General features: G+C 40.8%; 1 protein-coding gene across 17 annotated transcripts in view; it reads right to left on the minus strand.

The window, feature by feature from the left end:
* Nucleotides 1–23,721, minus strand: part of afdna (afadin, adherens junction formation factor a) — a 109,906-nt gene that overhangs the window by 43,114 nt on the left and 43,071 nt on the right. For 10 of the 17 annotated variants that reach the window (XM_061051597.1, XM_061051594.1, XM_061051601.1 and 7 more), the window contains exons 8-21: nucleotides 23,532–23,678; nucleotides 20,767–20,811; nucleotides 19,226–19,320; nucleotides 17,581–17,831; nucleotides 12,416–12,485; nucleotides 11,029–11,099; nucleotides 10,823–10,890; nucleotides 7,471–7,676; nucleotides 5,755–5,775; nucleotides 3,221–3,366; nucleotides 1,970–2,064; nucleotides 1,599–1,864; nucleotides 333–476; nucleotides 28–226 (exon numbers count right to left, since the gene is read on the minus strand). In XM_061051597.1, the coding sequence (XP_060907580.1) occupies nucleotides 28–226; nucleotides 333–476; nucleotides 1,599–1,864; nucleotides 1,970–2,064; nucleotides 3,221–3,366; nucleotides 5,755–5,775; nucleotides 7,471–7,676; nucleotides 10,823–10,890; nucleotides 11,029–11,099; nucleotides 12,416–12,485; nucleotides 17,581–17,831; nucleotides 19,226–19,320; nucleotides 20,767–20,811; nucleotides 23,532–23,678 (1,824 nt within the window). The remainder of the gene's footprint in view (nucleotides 1–27; nucleotides 227–332; nucleotides 477–1,598; nucleotides 1,865–1,969; nucleotides 2,065–3,220; nucleotides 3,367–5,754; nucleotides 5,776–7,470; nucleotides 7,677–10,822; nucleotides 10,891–11,028; nucleotides 11,100–12,415; nucleotides 12,486–17,580; nucleotides 17,832–19,225; nucleotides 19,321–20,766; nucleotides 20,812–23,531; nucleotides 23,679–23,721) is intronic. The other 7 variants (XM_061051609.1, XM_061051608.1, XM_061051600.1 and 4 more) reach the window with 3 other exon arrangements.

Genomic DNA, 23,721 nt, shown 5'->3' on the forward strand with positions numbered 1-23,721 from the left:
TGTAAACGTCCCAGACGATGACTTTACCTCTCTGCAGCAGCGGCTCCAGGAAGTCCTGCAGGCCGTTGGGGAGGCTTCGCACCACGTCACATGAGTAACCGTCCTCAGGAAGGAGGAAGGGCAGCTGGAGGTCCGGATCCTCCTCCAGCTGAACCTCTCTGCCATCACTCCTCGCCAGCTCATCCGCCGTGTTCTCCGCCACGCCCACGACGTGGTCTATCAACTCCTGTACACACACAAGGGGACGCAGGATGATGACAGATGACCTACATCACACACACATGTTGAATTAAAGGACAGAACTTTTAGCTGTTTCCGAGTGTTTATCTTACAGGAGGGATGTACGGCTCGTCAGGAGCACAGTGGTAGTTGGTCATGAGGGCGTGGAGCTGCAGGGAGTTCAGCTTGAAGCAGGTGTTGTGGATGTTCTGCACATCCTGCATGGAGTATTTGTCCATGGTCAGCAGGGTGGTGGCCTGGAGGACACAAACAAAATAACATTTCAGATCATGTACCCAGCGCTGTGCTCGTTATGGATCTTTGAGGATAATATAACAACGATTAAGGTCTTTAACCTGCTCTTTTTGTAAAGTGTCTTGAGATCAAAATGGCGCTATAAACGTAATATTGGAGATTAATAAAAGGGTGTCCTGGTTACAGTAAACCAAACAGACTCCCGTAATAAAATCTGGAATATCAGGAGGTAATAAAAATGCCAAGGAATGTCCGAACGGTTCTTCTCTGTGATTGTGAATTGTTTGTTTTAGTGATTTTTTAATTTTCCATTTTAATATTTCTTTTTTTTGCCCCTCTGTCGTGATGCTTTTGATGTTGTGTGAAGCACTTGTTGTTGAAATTTGCTATATAAATAAACTTGCCTTGCTATACAAAAAAAAAGATTGACCGATTGATATAATTCCTCTAATTGTGAGGAATGGCCTCCTACGTGATCCCACTATTAAACACTTCTAATTCAAAAGAAGTGTTTCTGTACAGTATTTCTGATGCACACAGACGGTGTTCTTTTCATGTTTTTTTTTTTTTTTTTTTAAGGCGGGGTTGTGTTGTTTCCATGCACCGCTTCAAATTTAACAATACGATAATCAGAATTGTTACTTCAGCTGTTGGCTGATGTTTCCAGGGAGACGCCCTCATCAGTCAAATCTGATCAAACACCACACGCTCACTCGAGAACAAGCAGAATGTCTGATAGTTTGAGTGTGAAGCATTTAAGCCCCGATCGTTTCTGCGTTTTGGATGAAATCTGTATTTTTAGAAGTATGGATGTGTTTACCCGTATACTACTGCGATCAGAGCCAGTTCACTACCATCTGAATTTAGTTAACTAAAACCTCAACTGATGCAAAATTCTTGATTCTCAATTATCTCAATTAATGCTTGAATATTTGAATTTGAATTTGAATAACTGCAACTCTGAGGGACAAAGACCGACAAAAAGCTGGAGATAAAATGTTCTTAAACAGTTAATACAAGAAGGAAACACTTAGATTATTCCCAGTGGACGCTGGGTTAGAGTTACAGGGTTAAATACAAAAGCTTTAAACAAATGCAAACACTGATGAACAGCCTCCTCTCACCTGCACGATTCGGCTGAGGTGGCAGTCTGCGGCGAGCTCCAGCCCCTGTTTCTCGGCCCAGGCCTCGATGTGGCTGAGCTGCTGACGGAGGATGGCCCCCCAGTAATGACAGCACAGCCCCGACTCGGTGTCGGTCACCAGCTTGTTGAAGAGCCACATGTTGATGAAGTGGAAGAGCTGCGAGAAGAGCTGGATGGTCAGAGCGGCGTTGACTCGACACCGCCGCAGTAACGACATCGCTCCTGTCAGAGTGTGCAGGACGTCCTCTGGAAGAAGGGAAGAGAAACATTAAAGTCTTCTCACAGCTTCTTCATGTAAAGACACTCGTATGACAAAATCATCATATTCATTCAGTCGTAGGATGGCCTTACCGATCTTGGGTCTTTGTGGGTTATGTTCTTCGGGGTCGTCCAGAAAAGCCGGCATGTAGTTGTTGAGATCCGCCTGCAGACAGTGGACCAGGTACCTGCACAAAACACAACACAGCTTGTTAAAGAAAACAGACTTCACCTTCAAGTACCAGAGAATATCTGATCAGATTTCTGTCTTTCATGGAAGTTAAAAATAATCTCCATGCATAACTTTCTTCAGAAAGTCGGGGAGGCTCACGTACATCCAGGAATCCTTTGAGTCTAACGATCAAAAATACCTTCAAACCGATCGTGTTCCCGCTACTTCTTTTATTATTCAAGGACAAAACAAAATGCTTGGGAGTTTTCTTTTCAGAATGTGCTCGAGATATTTTCAGGAACATAACTACCGTACATTTTTGAATATTGAGAATATTTTGACAATTTTCCTGTGAGTGTGTCAGACTAATTATGTGTTTAATATGCAAAATAACATCATATTCCTTGCCTATTATGATCCTACTGTGCATATTTTTTTCTTAAGCTGGGCGTACACTGTGCGATTTCATGCCAATTTAGACCTGATTTTTGACTTGCACGACTCATGCACCGTTAGTCGTGCAGTGCACACTGAGACACGTCAGCTGATCGAGGCCCGATCTGCTGCTCCCAGCCGGCCGGATGATTTTCTGTCTGATATTTTGGTTGCACACTCTGGCAAAGTGAGAGCAGAGCAACAACGGGTTTTCCCGACTTGAAGATTTTTTTTTTTTCTGCACAGCTTCTGAAATCACCATGGAAACAGCAGACATGCCCGTTTAAAATGTCTTGAGTGTTGCCAGGAAAAATCATCGGACCTCCAGCTGACAGAGAATTTTGGTTATTTTTTAGCTCCTTGTATAATCAGTAATACTGAGTTTGTGTGTGTGAGAGAGAGAGAGAGAGCGTTTTTGCAAGCATGTGTATTTGAGCAACTGAAACACAGGTCTGACTTCAACCTCTGTGTGTGGGAGTTTTACTTTTTACGATTGTGCTACGTCCTGATTTAACTCGAACAGTGTGAGCTCTCAGGTCGCACAGAAGTCATGAGCTTAGGTCTTGGGTCGGATGCAGTCATACACTGTGTTTCACCTATTTTCTATTTGAACTATTATCATCCATAAAGGCACCTCGTATTACCCTCCTTGTTTAGAATAAATCATCTATTATATTCAAAAATTCAAAACAAAACCATCTCAGTGTCATCTGACACAAACACACACACAGACTGACTTGAAAGCCATCTGAACCAGATGGGCGAGGATGTCCTGGGCGTCCAGCGTGATGCGGTTCAGGTCCCGGTCCTGCTTGATGAAGTTGAGCAGCTCGGAGGCGTTGGCCATCCAGAAGGCCAGCGCTCCCGCGATGTTTTTCTGCTTCTGTAACGTACAAACGCACATTCACAGAGAAAGAAAGAGGAGAGATAAAAAAAAAGAGGAGGTTGTTAGAGCAGCAGGATGTCGGGACAGATGGGGTTAAGAGAAGGTAAGAGAGGGTTTTTTTTTTCTGTTTGAGTGGCAGCCAGAAGGAGTAGTTGTTACTTCAGGGATAGAATCATGCCCCGCCCACTCCTCCCTCTAAGCCAACCCAGTGCTGAGAGGAAGAGTGGTCATCACTGTCGATACAAAATGAGGAAGATTTTTCTTTTAACTGTACAACAGACATTAATGACCACTCCTGTTCCCCCCCCAGGACACAACTCCATTCACAGGTCACCAGACACCGACCTCCTCCACTGACTGGTTCTATGTGCTTGTTGTTTGTTTTTTTTCACGTTTAGACTGTAGACTTCCACACTAGATCACATGTTCACGCCACATGAATCTACATAAATAAGCTTGTCGTTCAGCTCTCTGGGTGATCTGAGCGGATCTTGTGGTCTTGTTTCTCTTTTGCTGCATATCGGAGCATAAATGTACTTTGAGCCTGACGCAGAGGAAAGTGAGCTGGAAGAGTGAAAACGCAGGATAATTACATATCGGGTTAATTGAGGACATGATTACCTAATTGCCTGAGAGGATAATACCAGGCTCTATATTAAGCAAAGTGTCTGCTCTGTGTGTCAGTCTACAGTCTAAAGTACCACTTCCTGGTCTTTAGATCAAGAGGGAGGACAGAGCTCGGTGTCTGAGGAGCTGATTGGTTAATAACCCTGCCACTTAAAGAGGGAGGAATGTGCGATGCTCTTCCCACCCACCTCGCACTCATCTATCCCAGCCTTGAAAAATACTTAATAATCAAACAAAACAAAATGTTTGAACCCTTCATTCAGAACAGCCAGAGAATGAGAGATGGAGCTGAGTGCATCAAAAAGGAAAAAAAAACGAGACAATCAGACAATTTGGGGGACATTAAAAAAAACACAGACGCATGGTTGAACATATTAAACAGACAAATGAAGCGGAGGAGGTGGAGGAGGTCAGAGGACGCGACTTGTCACTCATCCACACTGTTGAGTAGGAGAAGCAGACGTGATGTCACACAAACTGGATGCCAGAATTACAGATGGAGCAATGACAGAAAGGGTGGTTGCTTTGCTCTGTTTTTTTTTTTGGTTTTTTAGTACCAGGAAGGTCTGAGGAGGAAGCTGAATGGAATTAGTCGGGCTGATGTTGCTGTTGTTGCTTAGTGTTTCCAGCTGTGGGAGGACGCATTGTTATGGCTTTATTTGACACTTCTGTTAGAATGGAGGAAAAGAAGCAGCAGCAACAATGAAGGGCTGGTCAAAAAAAAAAAAGCAGACAGAGAGCGGAGAGGACAGAAAGTCAGAAAGTAGAAGAAAGAGGAGAAGCAGCGATTCAAAGAGCCAAGAGGTCGATGTGGTGGGGCAACATGACGATTACATTTGGTTAGCGTTGTTAATCATTTGGCCTCGAAAGTGGCACGAGTGATAAAACGTTAAACTACAATAACCGACTGCTGCGATCAAAAGTCTGGATGCTGCTTGAACAAACTTGTTTTTTAACAAACAGACCTATATATTTTCACCTGTGCATTGCCTTGTATCACAAACCTGATGAAACCATGCGGGTGAAACGCCTTTTTGTTCGAGTGTGTTATTAAATAAAAAGAAGAAGTCATTCGGCCCTCTTGTGTGCAGTGACTCTCCTCAGTTGATGCCTATTAGGGCTGTCAAACATTTAAGATTAATGGCAGAATTTCAAGAGTAATCGTGATAAATTGTATATGAATCGCATATTTTAAATTCCATTATTTTGCATTTCAAAACAGTTTTTCTTATGCTTTTATTTTGTAATGTGTAGTGTCTTAAGTTAAGTTTGCTTCACTTCCTGTTTGGATAGGAACCTGCTTTTATTTTTAAATAAAATATTTTTTCTACCATTTATGGAAATGTCCCGTGTAGCAATTCAAATACAATTTCAGAGTGCTGAAATTATTATTATTATTATTTTTTATTGTTTTTTGAGTTAATTATGAAGCCTCAAAACATGTTAAAATAAAGACAAATTTAGCAGCCAGCATTATGTAATCACAATAAAGTTTGTAAGTCAAACATATTATTATTAGTGCTATTTTTTTTTTTTTTATTGCCTCTGTAGTGAAAATAAAAGTATGCACAACATTTGTTCAGTTTATTCATCTTTAAAGGTGGAACATTGAGTCCCAACATCCAGAATAAAAGTTATTGATAAGTTAATTTATTCATGTCGCCCACACCAGAAGAGAGAGAAAGTGAGAAGTCAAGAGTGAGTGAGGAAGACGAGTCTGTAGCAGCCGTATCATGGTGTGCTCATGTGCTATCCTACCTGATCCCCTTCAGGAATCTCCTGGATGGAAGGAGGGGGGAGGAGGAAGAGGAGGAGGAGGAGGAGGAAGAGGAGGAGGACACGTTCACAGGACAGAGAGAAAACACGTCAACAGCTACAGTATGGACACAGCCATGTAACACACACACATATATATGTACAGTTTGACACAGACATGGTTCATGGTTTACAACGTAAAGCCAATCTGTTCGAGAAAAGAACAACATGTGGTCAAGAAAACATTACAGGAGGTGCCAGAAATATCTAATCTTAAAGTATTTTTTATTACCATGAAGATAATTAATGAAAAGGGATTCAGTTTAGGATGAGTCTAGGTTTATTCTGTTAGATAAATGTCATATAAGAGCATTCAAATATGAGCAGGGTTTCTTTTAACAAAGCCTCCAAAAAGGTCAGTTCATCGTTGAATGAACGGAGACTAAAGCTCCTTCGCATTTTAACAGAAAAAAACTTTTATTTAACTTTAAAATTCCTGCAAAATGTGAGAGTAAAAATCAGGCTCTGCATGTCGGTAAGCAATCCTGGTAACACTTTAAATAAAGGTCACAATATTCCCCATCAAATAGTTGCTTATGAGCATGCTAATTATTAGAATACTGGCTATGAATACACAGATGTTAAGCTTTTTAAACAGACTAAGGTCAAAGGTCAATGATAGCTCTGGTCCAGACAACATTAGTGGCAGGGTGCTCAATGCTTGTGCTTTGCTGTGACTGTAAGTGGGAAGTTATTTTTACACTTTCCTCTTCAAGTGGGGAACACTATTCAAGGGGAACATTATTAAAGTCGTGCAGGTTAGGGTGAGTCCTTCTGCAGCCTCTCAAGCAGCACGATTCAGATCGACATTTCTGAGTTCTCCAAACATCTCAAACATGCTCCAGAAACTCAGTTCTGCTGGATTAGTTTAGTGACTTGTTAGGTTGATTGAAAAATGCACAGAGGCGTCACAAACATAAAAAATCTGGCATAAGTTTACGAAGCATGAAAGTAAAATGTTCCTAAAGTCCTTAGAAGCTGAAGATGTTTCCAAGAAACTCAATAGAAATGAAATCTTACAGCACAGCGCCTAAAATAGATTCAGCTTTACAATCTGTGCGTTGTGTTTTCTGTCTGATTCAGACCAGAGCAAACGATCTAAAGGTGTGAAAATGCCTCTAGTCTTCTTTGGCTATTTGTATTGATCACATGCATTAGATTTGGTCTCAGTTCTTGGCACATCTGTTTATGGAAATACTAGTTTAGTTTTTTCATGAGTTTTTTCTCAGAGGTGTAGGTATACATACATTCTTTGAATTTAACTGGTGTTGTTCCCAGCTATCATATCAACACATTTTCAGCTCTTACTGCGAGTGATCACAGCGCCATGCCAGCTGACATTTAGTAAACACTATGTTGTGTCGTAGCAGGCTTCACACGCCGCGAGCATTTACCGCTGACATGTGGAACAAACATGAGACAGACGCACACACGGCTACAGCAGAGAGAAAGCTGCAACATACAAACACTTAAACACATCTTACAAAAACTACGAGTGAAGTAGTTTGTAAGAATGAAGAACACGTGGGGGGGTGGGGGGGAGTTAAGCACACAATTCAAAAACGTCCACACAAGCGAGTGCCGCTGCAGAACACACTGAGACGATGAAGATAATCAGTCCAACGCACAAAAAAAGAGGTGTAAAGTAGTTTTACTGACCTGGATGACTCCTTCCATCATGCTCACCATCTTGTTGACGATGGCGATGACTTTGTGCGTCCTCTCAGACGGCGACATGTCAGGCCGGTACGTGGGCGACATGACGTATCGACAGGCCATGTACAGGACGTAGGTGGGGGACAGTTTGAAGTGGACCGTGGAGCTGTTGGTGTAGTTGATGATGGCTGACAGGAAGGTGTCTTCAGCTGCACGGACACACAGTCAGATCATTAGGAACACGCCTCAGATTCATCAGACCCTCAGGTAGGGGTCCTTAAGGTCGTTCAAAAGTCGAGACTCAAATCTAAAGGAGATCTGGTATTTGCTGTCAGGGGCCCTCGACTTTGTCAGGACCTGCCTGAGGAGATCAGACGTTCAGAATCAGTAACCTCCTTTAAATGACTTCTTAAAACTCACTCTGTTCGCCTCCTCTTTCTTTTATAAATCGTGTACACACACATGAATGTATTTCCTGTATAGTATCGAGGAGAGTAGTCCTGATTAGCTGCCTTTTTGTTTTTTTGTTTGTGTTGCTGGTGTTTTGTTTTTTTACACTGGTGTTGGTAATTTTCTATCATTTACCGTAGATATCATCCCAAATGAAGCCAAACCTTTTGTAACCTATTGTGTATCTTAAAACAACAGTAAAAAAAAAAAAAAACGAAACGTTGTTTAATCTTTGGTACTGTTCGCATTAAACAACATCAAAAATTACCTTTACAACAGCGTCCTAAGCCTCTAACTAGACTCTTCTAGCTGTCGATGTTGTGCTTTGCCTCTGGTCACTTCCTGTCAGCACCTGTGTGTCTGATCAGACTTAAAGCTGTTAATTTGCTCTTAACTGACATTATTTCCTCCTCTTAAGATCCTTGCTTGTGTCGTTCTTACTCTCTGATGTACGTCGCTTTGGACAAAATTGTCTGCTAAGTGAATTTTAGAATCAATTGTATAAACCACTTTACGGCTTGCTGTTGTCTTTAATTTCATCAAACTCAGCGTTACGTTCAGACTTTGTCTAACTTCAATCTCAAATCAGACCTATAAGACATACTGAAGTGTATTTTAGAGGTGATTGGATTTAGGGTTAGCTGATGTTCAGCAGTTGTCACTAAATTTGTACTTTGGTGTCGTGGCTTTCTAAAAGCTGAAGAGTGACAAATGGAAATAAACGATCTTGTCCTCTAAACGACCCTGCTTGTCACATCATGGTTCAGAACTCCTCCGTCGATAGAAGACAAGCTCAGTGACAGCGGTTTCAGATTTTTTTTATTTTTTTTTCCCAGCCGCTGTGATGCCCATCTGTCAATGTGGATTTGACATTGTGGGTGGTCTGGAGCGAAGAATACTGACTGGCATCACACTTCAAACTAACTCCTCATGTGACTTAAAGACAGATTCATGAGGTATTTTGTTGTTTTGCTTTCCTTCTCTTCATTCAATCATGTCCAGATCACACACAGTGATCTCTGCCTTTAAAACATGTCAACACACTTAACCAACAAAATAAACCTTGTGACATTTAAAACCTCTTTACTTCACGGCTGATGGTCGTGGTGTTTTAAAAAATCTTAAATAAACAAATCTTAATACTTGACTTTGTTGTCATAGCGATGAGCTGGTTGACATTGACAGTAAGTGATCTCTCTGCGCGGCATCGAGCAGTTTGTTTAAGTCACTTTGGTGGTTAGTTGGTCTCAGATCTTGGCACTACATGCATCATGTGGGATAAACCAGTAAAACCACTCTGAGCCGCTCTGTGGTGTCATTCTCCTCCACTTTGAGCTTTTGTTGGTGAAGCATCTGATGTCAAAGCGGCTGCAGCTGCACTAAAACAACTCTCCTCGGGAAAAACCTGAACACCAGATCAGGAGCAAGTTTCCACTTTTTTTTTTTTTTTAAAGTGTACGTGCGTCATTGTCCCAACACAACACATGGTTTCTCCCAGTGCATTGTGGGTATGTGATTCAAAACCTCTCTCTGACTGATGACCAATAAAAGTCCTCGACTCCTCTGGGTGGAAAAAAAAAAACCAGATGATCTCACATTAAGGCAAATATACAGTGAGTGCAAACAGTCACACTAAGGCCCAGAGCGCAATCGAAGTCAATAAACAGGCACGGTTTAAAGACAGAGCAAACAGCTAGCAGAGCTCAGAGAGTGTGGGAAACATCAGGTGGGACTTTAAATACTCTCTGGAACTAATTTAAAGACAATTGTATCAACCTAAACCAACCCGAGTTTCATCCTTTTAGCCAGACAGAGGGAAGAGATGAGATTTTCTTTCTCTGTCTTTCTTGATCATTACAGTATCAACAAAAGAGTCGAAACATAGAGTACAAACAGACGGGTTAACGACCAGATGTGAGTCGATTGTAATCAACTCAGAATATTTTAGAATAAGGGATTAGACTGGGGATGTTTTGTGACGGGCATTGGAGCAACTCCCAGAGTGAGAATCAAAATTCACTTCATGTATTTTGTGAGACGAAGCTTTCTGTTCGGCTGTGTGTTCTGGTTTTGGTTGTGAAGTTATTCCTTTTTTTAATCTAACATGTTTAGATAAGGCTGTGCAGTGTAAATTATGTAAATACTTTAATTGACATCTTAATTGACCCATCTGTCACATAACTGCATTTTACTTATCATCATGTTACTTCAGCATCTTTTGCACTATTCACCACTGCACTGTTTCATATTTAGTCTTTTCTTATCATGTTTATTGTTGATATTTAATGTTGTACCTGTACATAAGAGAGCACAGTTCATCGAAGTTAAATTCCTTGTGTGTGTAAGCATACCTGGCCAATAAATCTGATTCTGATTTATACTGTATTCTCAGCGTTTTCCGACCACAAGTCGACTAGTCTGGACTTAAATCAACATCTAGAGGAACATCTTCATTCTTATGTTAGAAAATTAAACTTGTTATACTTTCGTATCTTATTTTGATGTATGTCCCGGTATTTCTAATGTTTCTGCTTTTGAATTTTTTATATATTTAATCATTTTGTACTTTACAGTTTTGCCAAAATCGTCCAATTCAGCCCAGATATTTCTAAAGCTGCCCAGTACAGAACTATACGTCTGTATTGTATGTTCAATGAGATAGGAGGTTAGATTGATTTTAACATGTCATGCATTTGGCATCTATTAACTATCTATTAGCACTTATCTTACGAGTACTGTACGTTTACTACGAGATATTTATAGCTTTCCACTGAAGCGGGAGCAGATAGGTCAGCGGGTTCGTTTGTGTGCAATGTAAAGACAACGAGGAGGGTTCAATAGTTTCCAGCTATTGACTGATGCAGCAACGCAGAGAGGGGAATGTAGAGAGGACACGAATGCTTACAGTTGTCTCTGAACTCGATGCCGGCCGGTAGAGTCAGCTCGGATCTGTCTGCGGAAACGTCCTGAGACCTGTTGAGACAAAGCGACACCATGAGATGGGACGATGGCTCCAAAAAAAAAACACACAAAAAAAAAAAAAAACAGGGAGAAGGACAAGCCAGAGGACGGAGATTAAAAATGGAGGATGTAAAAGGAGAAGCGTCTGACCTGCTGTCCTGCTGCTCTCCTCTGATCATGGGTTTGACCATGCCTCTCTCCATCTCCAGCTTCCCCGAGCTCTGCACACAACAAACACACACAATGTCAAACAGCTTCCAATAAATCTGATTTCACTCTGACTAAATTAAGTAAAGTCTATTTTATAGTTTGAGAATGTGCAGACGGAGATAAGAGCTCCTGTTTAATGAGGATTCAGTCACATACGATGCACACAGTTACAAACTTTAACACTAAAACTGTTATCCTTCTATCTCATTTACAGTCTCATGTGGTCTCATGTGGTCTCATGTGGTTCTGTTTGGGAGCACGGATGTTGAGTCTCGTGTTAAGGTTCACTGTCAGGACTCTAAGAACTAACAAGCAGCTTACACAACATGCAACTAGTCCTTGATGTATTGTAGAACCAGACAAATTAAAAAACAAATATCAGCGTTCTTCTACAAAATCAACATTTACAGAAATATATAACAAAAATACATCAGCTTGATACATATTGCAAACATAAATTGAAGCCCTGCTTATTAATTTTCATCTTTTTTTTCTCCTGTGTCATTGAAATATTGTGTTTATCATACATATACAGTTAGCTGCAACAAGTCAATTCATTGATTAGTCAAAGATCAAAAGCATAATTTGCAGCGATCCAATTATCACGAGATGCCCGAACGAGCTCCGAGTTAGCGTTTCGTGCACATCCTGTTCCCTCCACCATAATTAAACTGTTTCATAAACCGTCTTTTAGTCAATGCATGACATGACGTCTAGCTTCAGAGATTTTAAAACAGAATAAATCAGAAGAACATTTCAAGATTAAACATGTGCTACAAAAAGCAGATTGCAACAGGTGGCTGAACTGCAGAGGTTGACGTCGACATAAAACGTCATCGCGTCGACAAGTAGGACCCTGAAGCGGTCGTGACCATGAAGTCATGCGACGGTTGTAGTTCGTAGTGTAGGTGTGGTTTATAGCATCACTTAAAGCTTCAAAAATCATGAAGATGCAAAGTCCTAACGTATGATTATGACTGATACAGAATTCTAATCCACCATCTTCTTCCATATTTTATTTGATGCATCACTTCTTATTTATAGGTCGGGACTTTTGATGCTCCATGTTCCTTTACAAGATCTGCAGCATATATCAGAGCAGACATCACATTCAATTTGATAAGACAAAAAAAACATACTCTGACTAATTTGGATCAACGACAGATGAATTTGCAAAAAAATGAAACTGCCTAATGCAAGTGCAGAGGTTTTTTTCCCCTCATCTTAAGTGTACAGTCTCCCAGTATTCAACAGGATGCAACATCTACAACAAACATTCAAATGCTCTGCGTGTGAGTGTGAGTGTGAGTGTGTGTGTGTTTGTTACCTTGCTGGTAGGCAGGGCAGCTCCACTGTGGACGTCTCCGTGAAGGTCGAAGGTGGTTTCTGGTACGCTGCTGCAGCAGAGACACAGACAGGCAGCAGTTTAGACGAGAACTGTGCTTCCCCACAGCTGACTTTTCATTACTGACATCGACAAGAGCTCAGACCTAATCCAGACACACACTCACACTCACACACACACACACACACACACACACACACACACACACACACACTTATCTAACTCACAGTCGGAGAGCAGAGAGTTGGATCAGAGATGCAGTAAATGAATGACTCACTAATACATGCAGACAGATAGTTTGCTTTATGCACATGCACACACACTTACATAACTCTATAATTAGGTATAAAGAGGCGATGCCAGGAGTACTGACAGAGCGCCGTGTCTGTGTGTGTGTGTGTGTGTCGCTGTGTGTGTGTGTCGCTGTGTGTGCTTGAGTGACAGTAATTGAGTGCAACAGCAGTGGAGTTTAAAAGACAGGCTTCTGCTTTTCACGCCCCACATGACGGGAGGGCATCAGTGTCAAATAAACAGCGCAACACAAACACAAACACACAAAGCTTTTCCTGTCCGGTGTCATCGATGGGAGCTCTTTGTGGAGCACACAATAACCACCAGCAGTGAAAGTAGGTTAAACCATTAACAGCATGACTCCACTTACATGGAAGCTAAATTAGATCGATTTTTCTATCTAGGAAACCATAAAGACACTTTTTTTTTTTTTTTTTTTACATTTTACGTTCCCCATCTGTCTTGTTGATCATGACAACTTTAAAATCCAAGAGAGAAGTACCATCAACAATCACTTCTGTACAAGTTCATGAAACTCAGATGTTGAGCTTTTCATTGCATCTGGGAAACAGTCTGATATCCGACACTAGTACAGCATTCAACACAACTACCACAGAGCCAAACCAATATATGAATCCACTGATAGGATGCCATATCATGGGATAATCACAGAAATATCTGTATCAGCGACAGCAGCGTACATTGATTTCTATATATGCTCTGCTCTAAACGATTCCTATCTCTCTTCAGCTGTCAAAAAATAACCTTAAAAAAAAAAGTCATATAAAATGTGCACCCACACGATTACTTTGAATACTTTTAAATGTTTTGACGGCATTTCATTCAAAATATCCAAAATATGGTGGGGGATTATGTTTATTCCAGACCTCTGCTGTCTTTCATGACCTTTTTCTCGGTTGACTACATGCTGAGAGGCAAGAGATTAAAGTTCACAACACTCTAACGGTACAAGATGATCTGAGCGGCAGCCAAACGCTCGGGCCAAACATCTTAAAAATCAGCGGGGATGCCAAACCGTGGCTCTAATCATTTTCAAACAACACGAAGTGTCTCCAGCTCGGATGAACGAGGTTTCCTTCTGAGTTTGAGCAGCATGTTGGAGAGCAGCCCAGAAAAACCACATCCACAGCGTCAGACTTTGATTCCACATTGAGGTGACACTGAGCTGCACAAAGTGACAGCAACACGACAGACATGACTCTGAATCTTTGGAGATAAATTAACCATTCTGTTACAAGCTCAACTCGAAAACTCCTCAAAGACATTCTGTGCTAACTCAAAAAGAAAACAAAAAACATCAGCACCCAGAGTGAAGTTTTAGAGTTTAATAATAAAGATAAACACCAGCTGAATGACATCGACGGGTTTCAGGCCTATAGGCTGTCATCAGCGTTTCAAAGAGTGATGAAGAGTGTGAGCCCGTTATCCACAATCATCACCAGGTGCCAAACATGTTCATAAATAATCTCTTTAAAATAGCTACAAATACAATCCAAATCAAAATAAAATATAGAAAATTCTCAGACACCCAATAACAAACCCATGTACAAGAGCTACGTTTGAATCGCTTGGGAAAATCCCCAACATGAGAAATGTATCAGGAATAATTGGAATATAACTTCATTTCGAGCGGTGACATTTTTAACTCTAAACGTACAATTCTTCCAACTTGAGTAAGAAAAAAAAGGACGGCAGTAAGACGCATGCTCTTCTTTAAATTAATTTAATTAGCCAAATTATTTCAAGAAAGACAAATCTGTGGGTCTTATTAAAATAACAAAGTTCCTGTTTTTGACATTTTTAATAGATCAGATCAATGTTTTCTTTATATAAATGTAATAATAATTGATACTTTTTGTCATTTTTGGGGCATCAAAATAAGCAGGAAACACATTAGTAAGGTATTATGTTGCTGCAGTGTCGTTATATATATTTAATTTACATATTTAAAATCCATTTAAAATCATCGTTGTTAGACTAGCTGTTTAACGCTGCTCGCTGCCTTCAATGTGACATATTGCACAGCCTGACTTCATATTTTCTCTCGTCTTAAATAGTGCAAAAGGGAGGGCTTTTTTACATATTTGATTAATCCCTGAGGGAAATTCTGGTTTACACTGTTATTTAACGAGATGCTTCTTACACACGTAGGCCTGAAGTACACACACACATGCACAAACAGGACGTGTGGACATGCACTAATGGAGAGATGTCAGAGTGGGACTGCTACACACTGCTAGCATGCCAGAGCTGTTTGGGATTCGGTGCCTTGCTCAAGGGCACATCGGCAGTACTCGAGAAGTGACCTGGCACCTCTCCAGCTACCAGACCAACTTCCATATTTTGTTCCTCAGCCGGGACTTGAACCAGCGACCCTCCAGTTCCCAAACCCTATAGCTACTGCCGCCTGGTTGTGTTAGCAAAGCTGCCTGTTTACATATCACATGACGTGTTAGCAACATTAGCATTCATTTTTAAAGCTATGTTTCTGGTTGGTCGACGGATGAGTGCTAAATCAAATATTTTCTCTCCCTAAGCGCCTCACCAACCTGAGAGAAACGTCTACCTCTTCAGCTGCCAAATCCTCCACAGCAGCTGGTCGCTAACTCGGCCTGTGTTCTATTTGGTGCTTTGGCAGAACGTCTACAGCGGGTTTTTAGAGCTTTTTCTTTTTTCCCCCCGCTCAGAACAGCTGCCTGCTTAAGCTGAGAGCAGCAAAGATGAAAGGATTGAGAGTGAAAAAGTAAAGATGCGAGCTATTAACCAAAACAAATGCTTATAGATGCCAAAAAGGCTAAACAGATCTAATGGGATCTACAGAGACAGGTGATGATTCTCTGTTTGTTTTCATGTTTAATTGTTAAGTCTGGCTAATAACCCCAGATTCCTGATAACCAATAGACACACCTCTTGGTATCTTGATTTCATCCTCAGTATAAATGAGGCGCTTAGTTGTTCAAGTGAAAAAGTCAGGACGTCACAAACTCTCAAAACAGCTAAAAACGTGTTTTAGTGAGACACATATTCTCTGAAGTGTCCATGCTTCTTCCACAATATGACTCAAAGCTCAGAGAACACACCGAGGTTGGGAGAAAGACTCCCCATTCTGAAACTTGGTCCATTTCAGGAGCATGACATCCAGTCAGAGTAAAAGTGTTGCAGGTTTTTTTTCTAGCTCTCTACACTCGACGATTACCTCTTCCTCTGTGGTCGAAGGTGATAATTAAGTCACCTTATGGACTCTTTGGAATGTAAACCTGAACCCCGGTCTGAACCCTCTGACAGTTAAAACTTTAAGAACTGTTTCTTCAGCTGGCAGAAAGGAATTAGCATCTAGTTGCCAAATCTGAAAAATATGGTGGCCATTTTTACTCTCAGCAGCAGTAAATACGTTGTCCTATAATTAGATACTTCAAAACACCTGAATCCAATTACCTCTTTTGAAGTTCTTCAACCCAGTGTTCAGTGTCGGTATTACACTCAAATATAAATTCACAGTGTTGTGTTGGGTTTCTTGCAAAGATCGATAAAAAGAAGCATTTTGGCTCCAACAGATACCATCCCTGATTTGTTCTGATAAATAATACGGAGAAGAACCAAAGTCTTAGAATAACTTCTGATCTTTTTTGTCACATTTCAAGCCAAAGCTGCCGAGTAAGAGAGAGAGAGAGAGAGTAGTGGTGGTCGATTTAAATTGGCAGGTCGGCAGATACTGACATTACTCGTCTTCTTTTGATGCTTCTTACAGACAGAGAGCAGAGGAGGAGGTGACACTGTCTGAATAGCACACATGCGTACATTGGCCATGTTTTGGTATTGAAAGCTTACCAATGCGGCTCAGGAGTTTACATACAACCAAAACCAAAAAAAAGAGAAATTACCCAATACTGGGCTCCTAGGAATTCTATTTTTGTTTCTGTGGTATCAAAACAGGAAACGATATCGTCTGATTTTTACTAGAATCTTATTGAAGTTCAAAATTCTGGTATCATGGCAACTAAAACACAAAGTCATATGCTGCAGCTGGTTTTATATCCAAAAAGACACTGACATGGACAGAATCGAAATATTCTTTTGCAGCTCTTCAACCCTTTTTGTCTTGAAAATGTCTGATTTCAAATGACTAGACGTAGAGCCAACATGCAATTCACTCTCTGTCATCAACTTCAAAGAACTCTAAATAAGTACAACGTTCCCAGACGACTTCAACCTGAGAAAACAACTTAAGAAAACACGGCCTTACGTTCTACGGTAAGTCTGAAAAACTCACAGAAGATCAAAGAAGACGAGCTTACCGAGCTTCTCCTTATTTGAAAGAAGTCCTTCATGCAGAGTAATGAGCTAAAGAGCTGGTAACTTACACACCTCTCTCTCTTTTATCGCAGCGTCACTCATCCACAGAGTCATTAAAGGGCCATTCAATTCTAATTCAAAACCTCTTTCTTGTCCGTAACTCATCCATAGCAGCTCACACACTCCCCTCTCCTCTCCTCTTATCTGCTGTGTGTTCTCCCTCGCTCCGTCTCCTGTTGGTGTGTGAAGCGACAGCGAGCAGGAGGCCACACCCAGCACCATGTTGATCAGATTAGAGGGCAGACCGCCTGCCATAACCCCAGACCTCCGCTCTTCCTCTCCTCTCATTTCCTCATTCTCTCCATCCCTCCCACCGTTCTCCCGCCCTTCATCTCCAAGTGTGGCTGCCAACTCCAAACCTCATCATCTCCTCCCTCCGTCTTCAATAACACCCTCTGAGTTTTTTTCCCTCTCTCTCTCTTCACAAGCTAGAGCAAACAGTGTGCAGATAGGAAGTGAGGAAGGAAGCTCCTCTTACTCACCCAGACTTGTGTCGGCTCCTCATCATGGCCGCCGGTTCTCTCTTCCCCCCCTGGTCGAACATGGGGTCAACAAACTTGAAGACGTGCGCCGAGCCGAACTGGATAGTGGAGCCTGAACGCAGCACCGTCGTTTCTGTGACTCGCTGCCCGTCGACAAAGGTGTCTGCGTCGGGGCCGTGCGGCGTCACGGTCACCATACCTTCAGTGTGCATGAGGTTGCAGTGATGGGGAAGAATCCCCGGACCTAGCAGCTGGAGAAATCAAACGATAAAAACATGATGCTGCAGCTTTAAAGTCACACTGAGACTGTGTCGTTTTCTCATTACACAGACTTGGTGTTTAATCTGACTCTATGCTGCAACCAACAATCAATTCTGATCAGTTAATACATCCATCTTTTTCTGGATTGAACCTTTTGTACATTTTATTTTTATATATATTTTATATATTGTAATAGCTTCGTATACTGTATTATTTAAGTTGTTGCTAGTTCTGCTTTATTTCCTTGTTAATTGTTTAGCACCAATACACCAAGTCAAATTCCTTGTATGTGTAAATGTACTTATTATTACTTATTACAATAAAACACGATTCTGATTCTGATCAAAAGTTGTTTGGTCAATAAAAATGTCAGAAATTGGGAAAAACCAAAGATGACAACCTAATATGTCCTCTTCAGTCTTCCAACACAACGGTATGAAGTTAAGTCATTGAAAATCTTCACATTTAAGAAGACACAATTTAAATACTTTGAATTGTCAAAGCTCAAAATAATTAAAAACTTATAATTCATTAACTCAGGGTTGCAGCGTTATAATAAAGCACCAACCAAACCACCAAAAATAATCACTTCCTCCAGTTATCACTTTAGGCTGCATCCAACAACCAAAGAATGCCCATTAGGTGTGATACTAAAATGACCTTTTTAAAGCAGAAAGAGCAGTTTATCAGTAGAGGTGGGACCGAGCCGATCTTATATAAAGTATAGGGTGAAATATGGTTGGGCATTTTAAACATTCTCAGCTCACTCAGGCTATGTAAAGAGTCGATCAGTTTAACTTGTACTATGGGCCACTATGAATCAGTATGAATGGGATTATTCATACTGATTCATAGTGGCCCATGAAGCAGTGTCTTTTCCAAGGACTCATCGGACATGTGGCTGCAGGAGCTGGGGATCGAACCCTCGACCTTTTGGTTAAGAGACGACTGTATAAATCTACCAACTGAGCCACAGTTGGTAGATTTATACAGTCTAAGGTTGTAACTCAAAAGATTTGATTCAAGTAGTTTGTTGCCCTTTGACAGCGCCCCCCACTTCAGCATTATCCAGCTAGTGTATGATGTTAGAGGAACCCAACACAGAGTGCAGGAGTTCATGAAATGACATTAATGTAAGAAATGTCTGAAGGGAAACATGTGATGTGTTTAAATCGTAATAGCTTTTCATTTTCTAAGTGGAAGGATGAGTCCTCAAATATTGCAGGTGCCCGATGTTTAAAATCATCGAGAGTAAAAATATATTAGGTTTCTATAAAAAGGTCCCCAAACTGCTTTATCCTCTTTCTCGATTTAAATGATCGTTATGGTTCGAGGAGAACTCAGTTTGACTTTGAAAAGCCTGAAGCGTGTTTTTTGAAGTTACCTGGATGGCGCCGTCCTCTGTGCAGTCCGAGCCGACCTCAGTGATGCTGTGCTGAAGTCTGTACAGCTTTGGTTTGTCCCGGGAGTCAGAGCCGTCTAGACACACACAAACAAACAGTCACGGTTAGCACTGCGTTAGCGCCCTTCAGATCACGTTTAAATTAAAAAGAAGTAGTCAACTACACACTCATGCTGTCTGTCTAAAAGAAGAATCCTTTCAACATGTCAGTCAGAGAAAGAGTTTTAAACGGGGTAATGTGGTGCTAATGTGGCATCAAATGTGGGAGGCTTGTGGTGGCTGCAGAGCGGTTATTGATTATTAGTGGACAGGAGTTTAGTAAAAAGCAAAGCAGTGTTTTAGTTCCCTGCAGGAGAAAAAAAAAGGTGGAAACATTTTGTCCTCAGGGGAAACAAAATTCTGGGTCGAATGAATGAGTATCAGAAAAACCTCAGAACCACATTCTTAAAATAATACTGGAGAGATAGACTTTGTTTTACTAGATTCTGTTTGCACTTCAGTCTCGCTGTTGCATGGAGCGGCAAAGTTACAAAAACTTTGATATCATAGAATAAAGACAGAAAACTAAAATCAAGCCAAATTGAAAAATCTGTCATTCTTCACTTTTTTCTCTTCAGCATTTTTATTCCTTTTGTTTTGATTTAAGGTAACTACAACCTGGAACTGCATTTTATTTTCATACATTTCTTCATTATTTTTAACTGTTTCTGGCTTATATCTTAGTCTGTTTTTTAAGCTTAATCTTTGTGTTATAAACATAAAGCTGCCTTGTTTTATTGGAGTGAATTCAATAAACTTTTTACGCTCCTTTTCGGACGTGTAAATTGAAGTAACGAGTATTTGAAAGTTTCTTTTGTGTGATGTCTTTCTTTGTTTGTACATGTCACTTTTTTCTCTGCTTATTTGTTATTTTTCTTTTCCTCACTTTTTTTAAATAAGATACTTCACTTATTTTATTGCCATGGTAACGAGACAGATATCGATATCGTTTGATTTTCACTTGTTAAACATCGAAGTTTTACATCCTGGTATCGTTACAACCCTGCTTCAGAACGTCTACAAGACTTAAAAATGAATTTTTTTTTATCTTTGCAAAGACTTGTTCTCAAACTGAATCTGTTCACTTTTTTAAAGAGTGATAATATGATACCTTGATTTTTATTAACAGGTGCAGTCAGGGGGCACTTATATCTTGCCAGGAGTTGAGTGTTTTTAAGACTTTGTGCTAAGCTTCGCTTCATATTTACAATACAGACTAAAGTGGTTTCAATGTTCTTGAAATCACATTTACTTAAAAATCTGTATTCCTTTGAAACTGCTTAGTTCAAGAATTTAGTCTCAAATCTAAACAGCTGTCTACAAAACTGACTTTATTTAAATTTTCTGATATTTTTTCTTAACATTTGCTTATTTAGGAACATGTGCAGTATTCCTACCAAGAACCTCAAGTCAAACAAAATCTCTCACAACAATCCCATGAGCCACTGCAAGAGTCACAGAGGAAGTGTGGTGGGTTCCTTTACCTTCGTGGTGCCGATAGGCGTAGTAGGCATAGTGATTCCCTCGGCCTAGGCAAACAGGCAGGCAGGTGCAGAGGTAGAAGGACACATGCACAAGGCCCCAGACGCACACACACAAACAAACACACCATGCAGTAAGAAGGAGAGGAAGAAAACAGACACATAGCAGAGGGTGAGAATGCAGCAAGGAGGAAGAAATGCAGCAATACATGAAACCTGTTAATGTACCCGATTCATTTCATGGAGGCGCGCACACACACACACACACACAAACACATTCACACAGTACATTTTTGAAATCCTTTTTCTGACTATATTTGTGATACTATGCAATCATTTTTAGAACGTTTAGATGCCGCTGTCTGCACAAAAAGTGTTTTGAAGTTGTTACAAATAACAAGTGAATCGTAATTAAACATTTTGTTAAAGGCTTACTAAACGACTTAAAGAGCAGATTTCAGATCAAATCAAAAGCTCTCTTCTAGGTCTCCCCCTCCTCTCCTGTTTACATACATCCCCCGCCCCTCCTGTCCTGTTTTACTAGCAGGGACAGAGACAGCAGCCGACAAGTGCCAATCAACATGTCTGCGATCATTTTCAAGTAATGTTATGAATCTCAAAGTTGACTTGGTTGTTTGTCTTTTTTCGTCGATTTGGTCTGTTGGTTCTCCTTCTGTCGTAATCTTAAGACAACACTGTCTTAATGCACCTAGACGCAGCTTCCCTGAGTGGCCAGGACGACGCTCTAACAGTTGGATAGGGAGGGATTCAGTCGGAAAAAACACACAGCATGTTTAAATCTCTGAACAAAACTTAAACAAGCTGAAGGAGGCATCATCCCGTCCATGTGAACAAAGAGCTGAGAACAACAAATCCAGACGGAGTTTGACTTCACTCTAAACATATTTAATTATAAGTATGTATAATATAATTTAATAGAGGGGGGCTGTACGGTGCTGCAGTGGTTAGCGCTGTTGCACAAATTAATATTCATAATGTTACGCATGATGCCTTTAATACATTATTTCTAATATGTCACATTCCTGGACACCTTGATTGTCACGTAAAACATCATTTTATTAGCATTCTCTCCTTTTTTCCTTTCATAAACATCCAGGTCCTCATGGACTTCAAAAACGCATCATCCATGTGAGACATGAACCTGAACCGCTGAAAGGATCTAACCTGATTTTGAAAGATAAAAGTTCAAGAACAAACACACACTCTGACACACACACACACACACACAGCTCCAGCAGACATTATTTAGGATAGCCAACAGTTTAAGTCCCCATATCTTGTCTAGTTTCCCCAGACTGTGAACCTGACAGTAGAGGACGTAGACATGTTAGTACAATCCTGGACCCGACACTGGTCTCCCAATCTCATTTCAGCACAACGCGTTCACAGACGTTTGGTGCTGAGATGTGTTTGGGTTTCCGTCAGGTCAGTTTATTAGAGGAGGTTTAATGATAGACAAAGAGGAGGCTAAGAAGAGAGAGAGAGAGAGAGAGGGGGGCTCAGTAGCAAGAAAACAAGCTGTTAGGGCTTCATAATGCACATTTAGCAGGACTCGGGTCAGGGTTAATTTCCCAAAGTGCTTATTTAACTTTATCACAAGTTTCCAGACGGCATTCCTGGAGTTGTCAGAGCAACTTACCTTTTGTTGTTCTCCAAGTCCCTCAACCAATGCCTCTTAAAATACTCCGAGCTAGACTTCAATCATATGACGTATGGGCAATAAAAACTAAACAAATCTGCTCTGAGAATGATCATTGTTCGCAATTAATCATTAAAATACACCAAGAAATTCAAGGTTAAAGAACAGTAAATGATAACATTTCAGTTTCTTATCCCAATCAGCTGCTGTTCCTCTGTGATGAAGGCATGTTCGTCTTCATCTGCTTAAGTTTATTGCTTAAATACAGTTTAAATATGTTGAGCAGTTGATTAATGATGCAAGTATTTTATTTATGAATGCTTTGAACCTTGATGAGGATCACTTTTCTGGCACAGTTAGACTTGAATCTTAAGGACCCCCATGAAACGCATACGTCCATAAACCAAAACCCCCGTCTCTGTTTTGTGTGTCCAACTTTTTCATTGAGGAAAACTGTTCCTGAACGTTTAACAGCTGCATCATCCAAGTGAATAGTGTAATAGCGGTATCAAAATTGAATAAGAGTCTCCTTAGCTACCGTTGATATACTTGTAAATACAGCCAATCAAGCTCCCCCTTTAGTTTCTTGTACGTTTAAAATGACCCCAAGCGAAGCAAGTGGTTCACAAAGAGCATAAAGGTAAACAGCTCGACTGAGTCCTTTGTCCTGTCTTATAAATCGGCGCTTTGATTTGTTTTAAGAGCTCCTAAATGACACTTCAGTGCCGTCGTCTTTAAAGAGTAAGTGATCCACAGATTCTGCTTGTTTTAAGAGTCGTCTTCGTTCTAGGTGTCAGCGACCTCCTGCTGTGGCTTTTATGTACTGAGGAAATCCTGCTCTGGTAGGAGCAGAAACCACAGAACAGCTGGGATCCATAAAGCAGCCACATGTGATTAACTCACCTCAGCAGGGGCCGAAACCTTTATATGTTTTTACCGCAGCAACAGTGCCACCTGCTGGTCGTTATCTGTCATTACAGCATCAGAGAAGCTGCTGGTTCTTTGACTACTGTTTTTAAATACTACTGATGGACTCTAGAGTAATACTATACAGATGTAGAAGCAGACACCGTGGTGCTTTGTGAGCTTGTTTGTGTTGTGGTTGTACCTGGGCTCAGCTCCACCAGGTAAGGCAGTTTCTCAGGAGGCAGTGAGCTGCTGCTGCCGTCTCTCCGCAGACCCTTGTCCTCCATTTTCCTTCCCTTCCTCCCCTGGTAGTCGGGCGGTCTCTTCTTCAGCTGGAACACAAGGGCTCCTGACACAAAATAGACAAATATTTAAGTATATTACACTGATTT

The sequence above is a fragment of the Labrus mixtus genome, chromosome 12, assembly GCF_963584025.1.
Source record: "Labrus mixtus chromosome 12, fLabMix1.1, whole genome shotgun sequence".
Classification (NCBI taxonomy): Eukaryota; Metazoa; Chordata; class Actinopteri; order Labriformes; family Labridae; genus Labrus; species Labrus mixtus.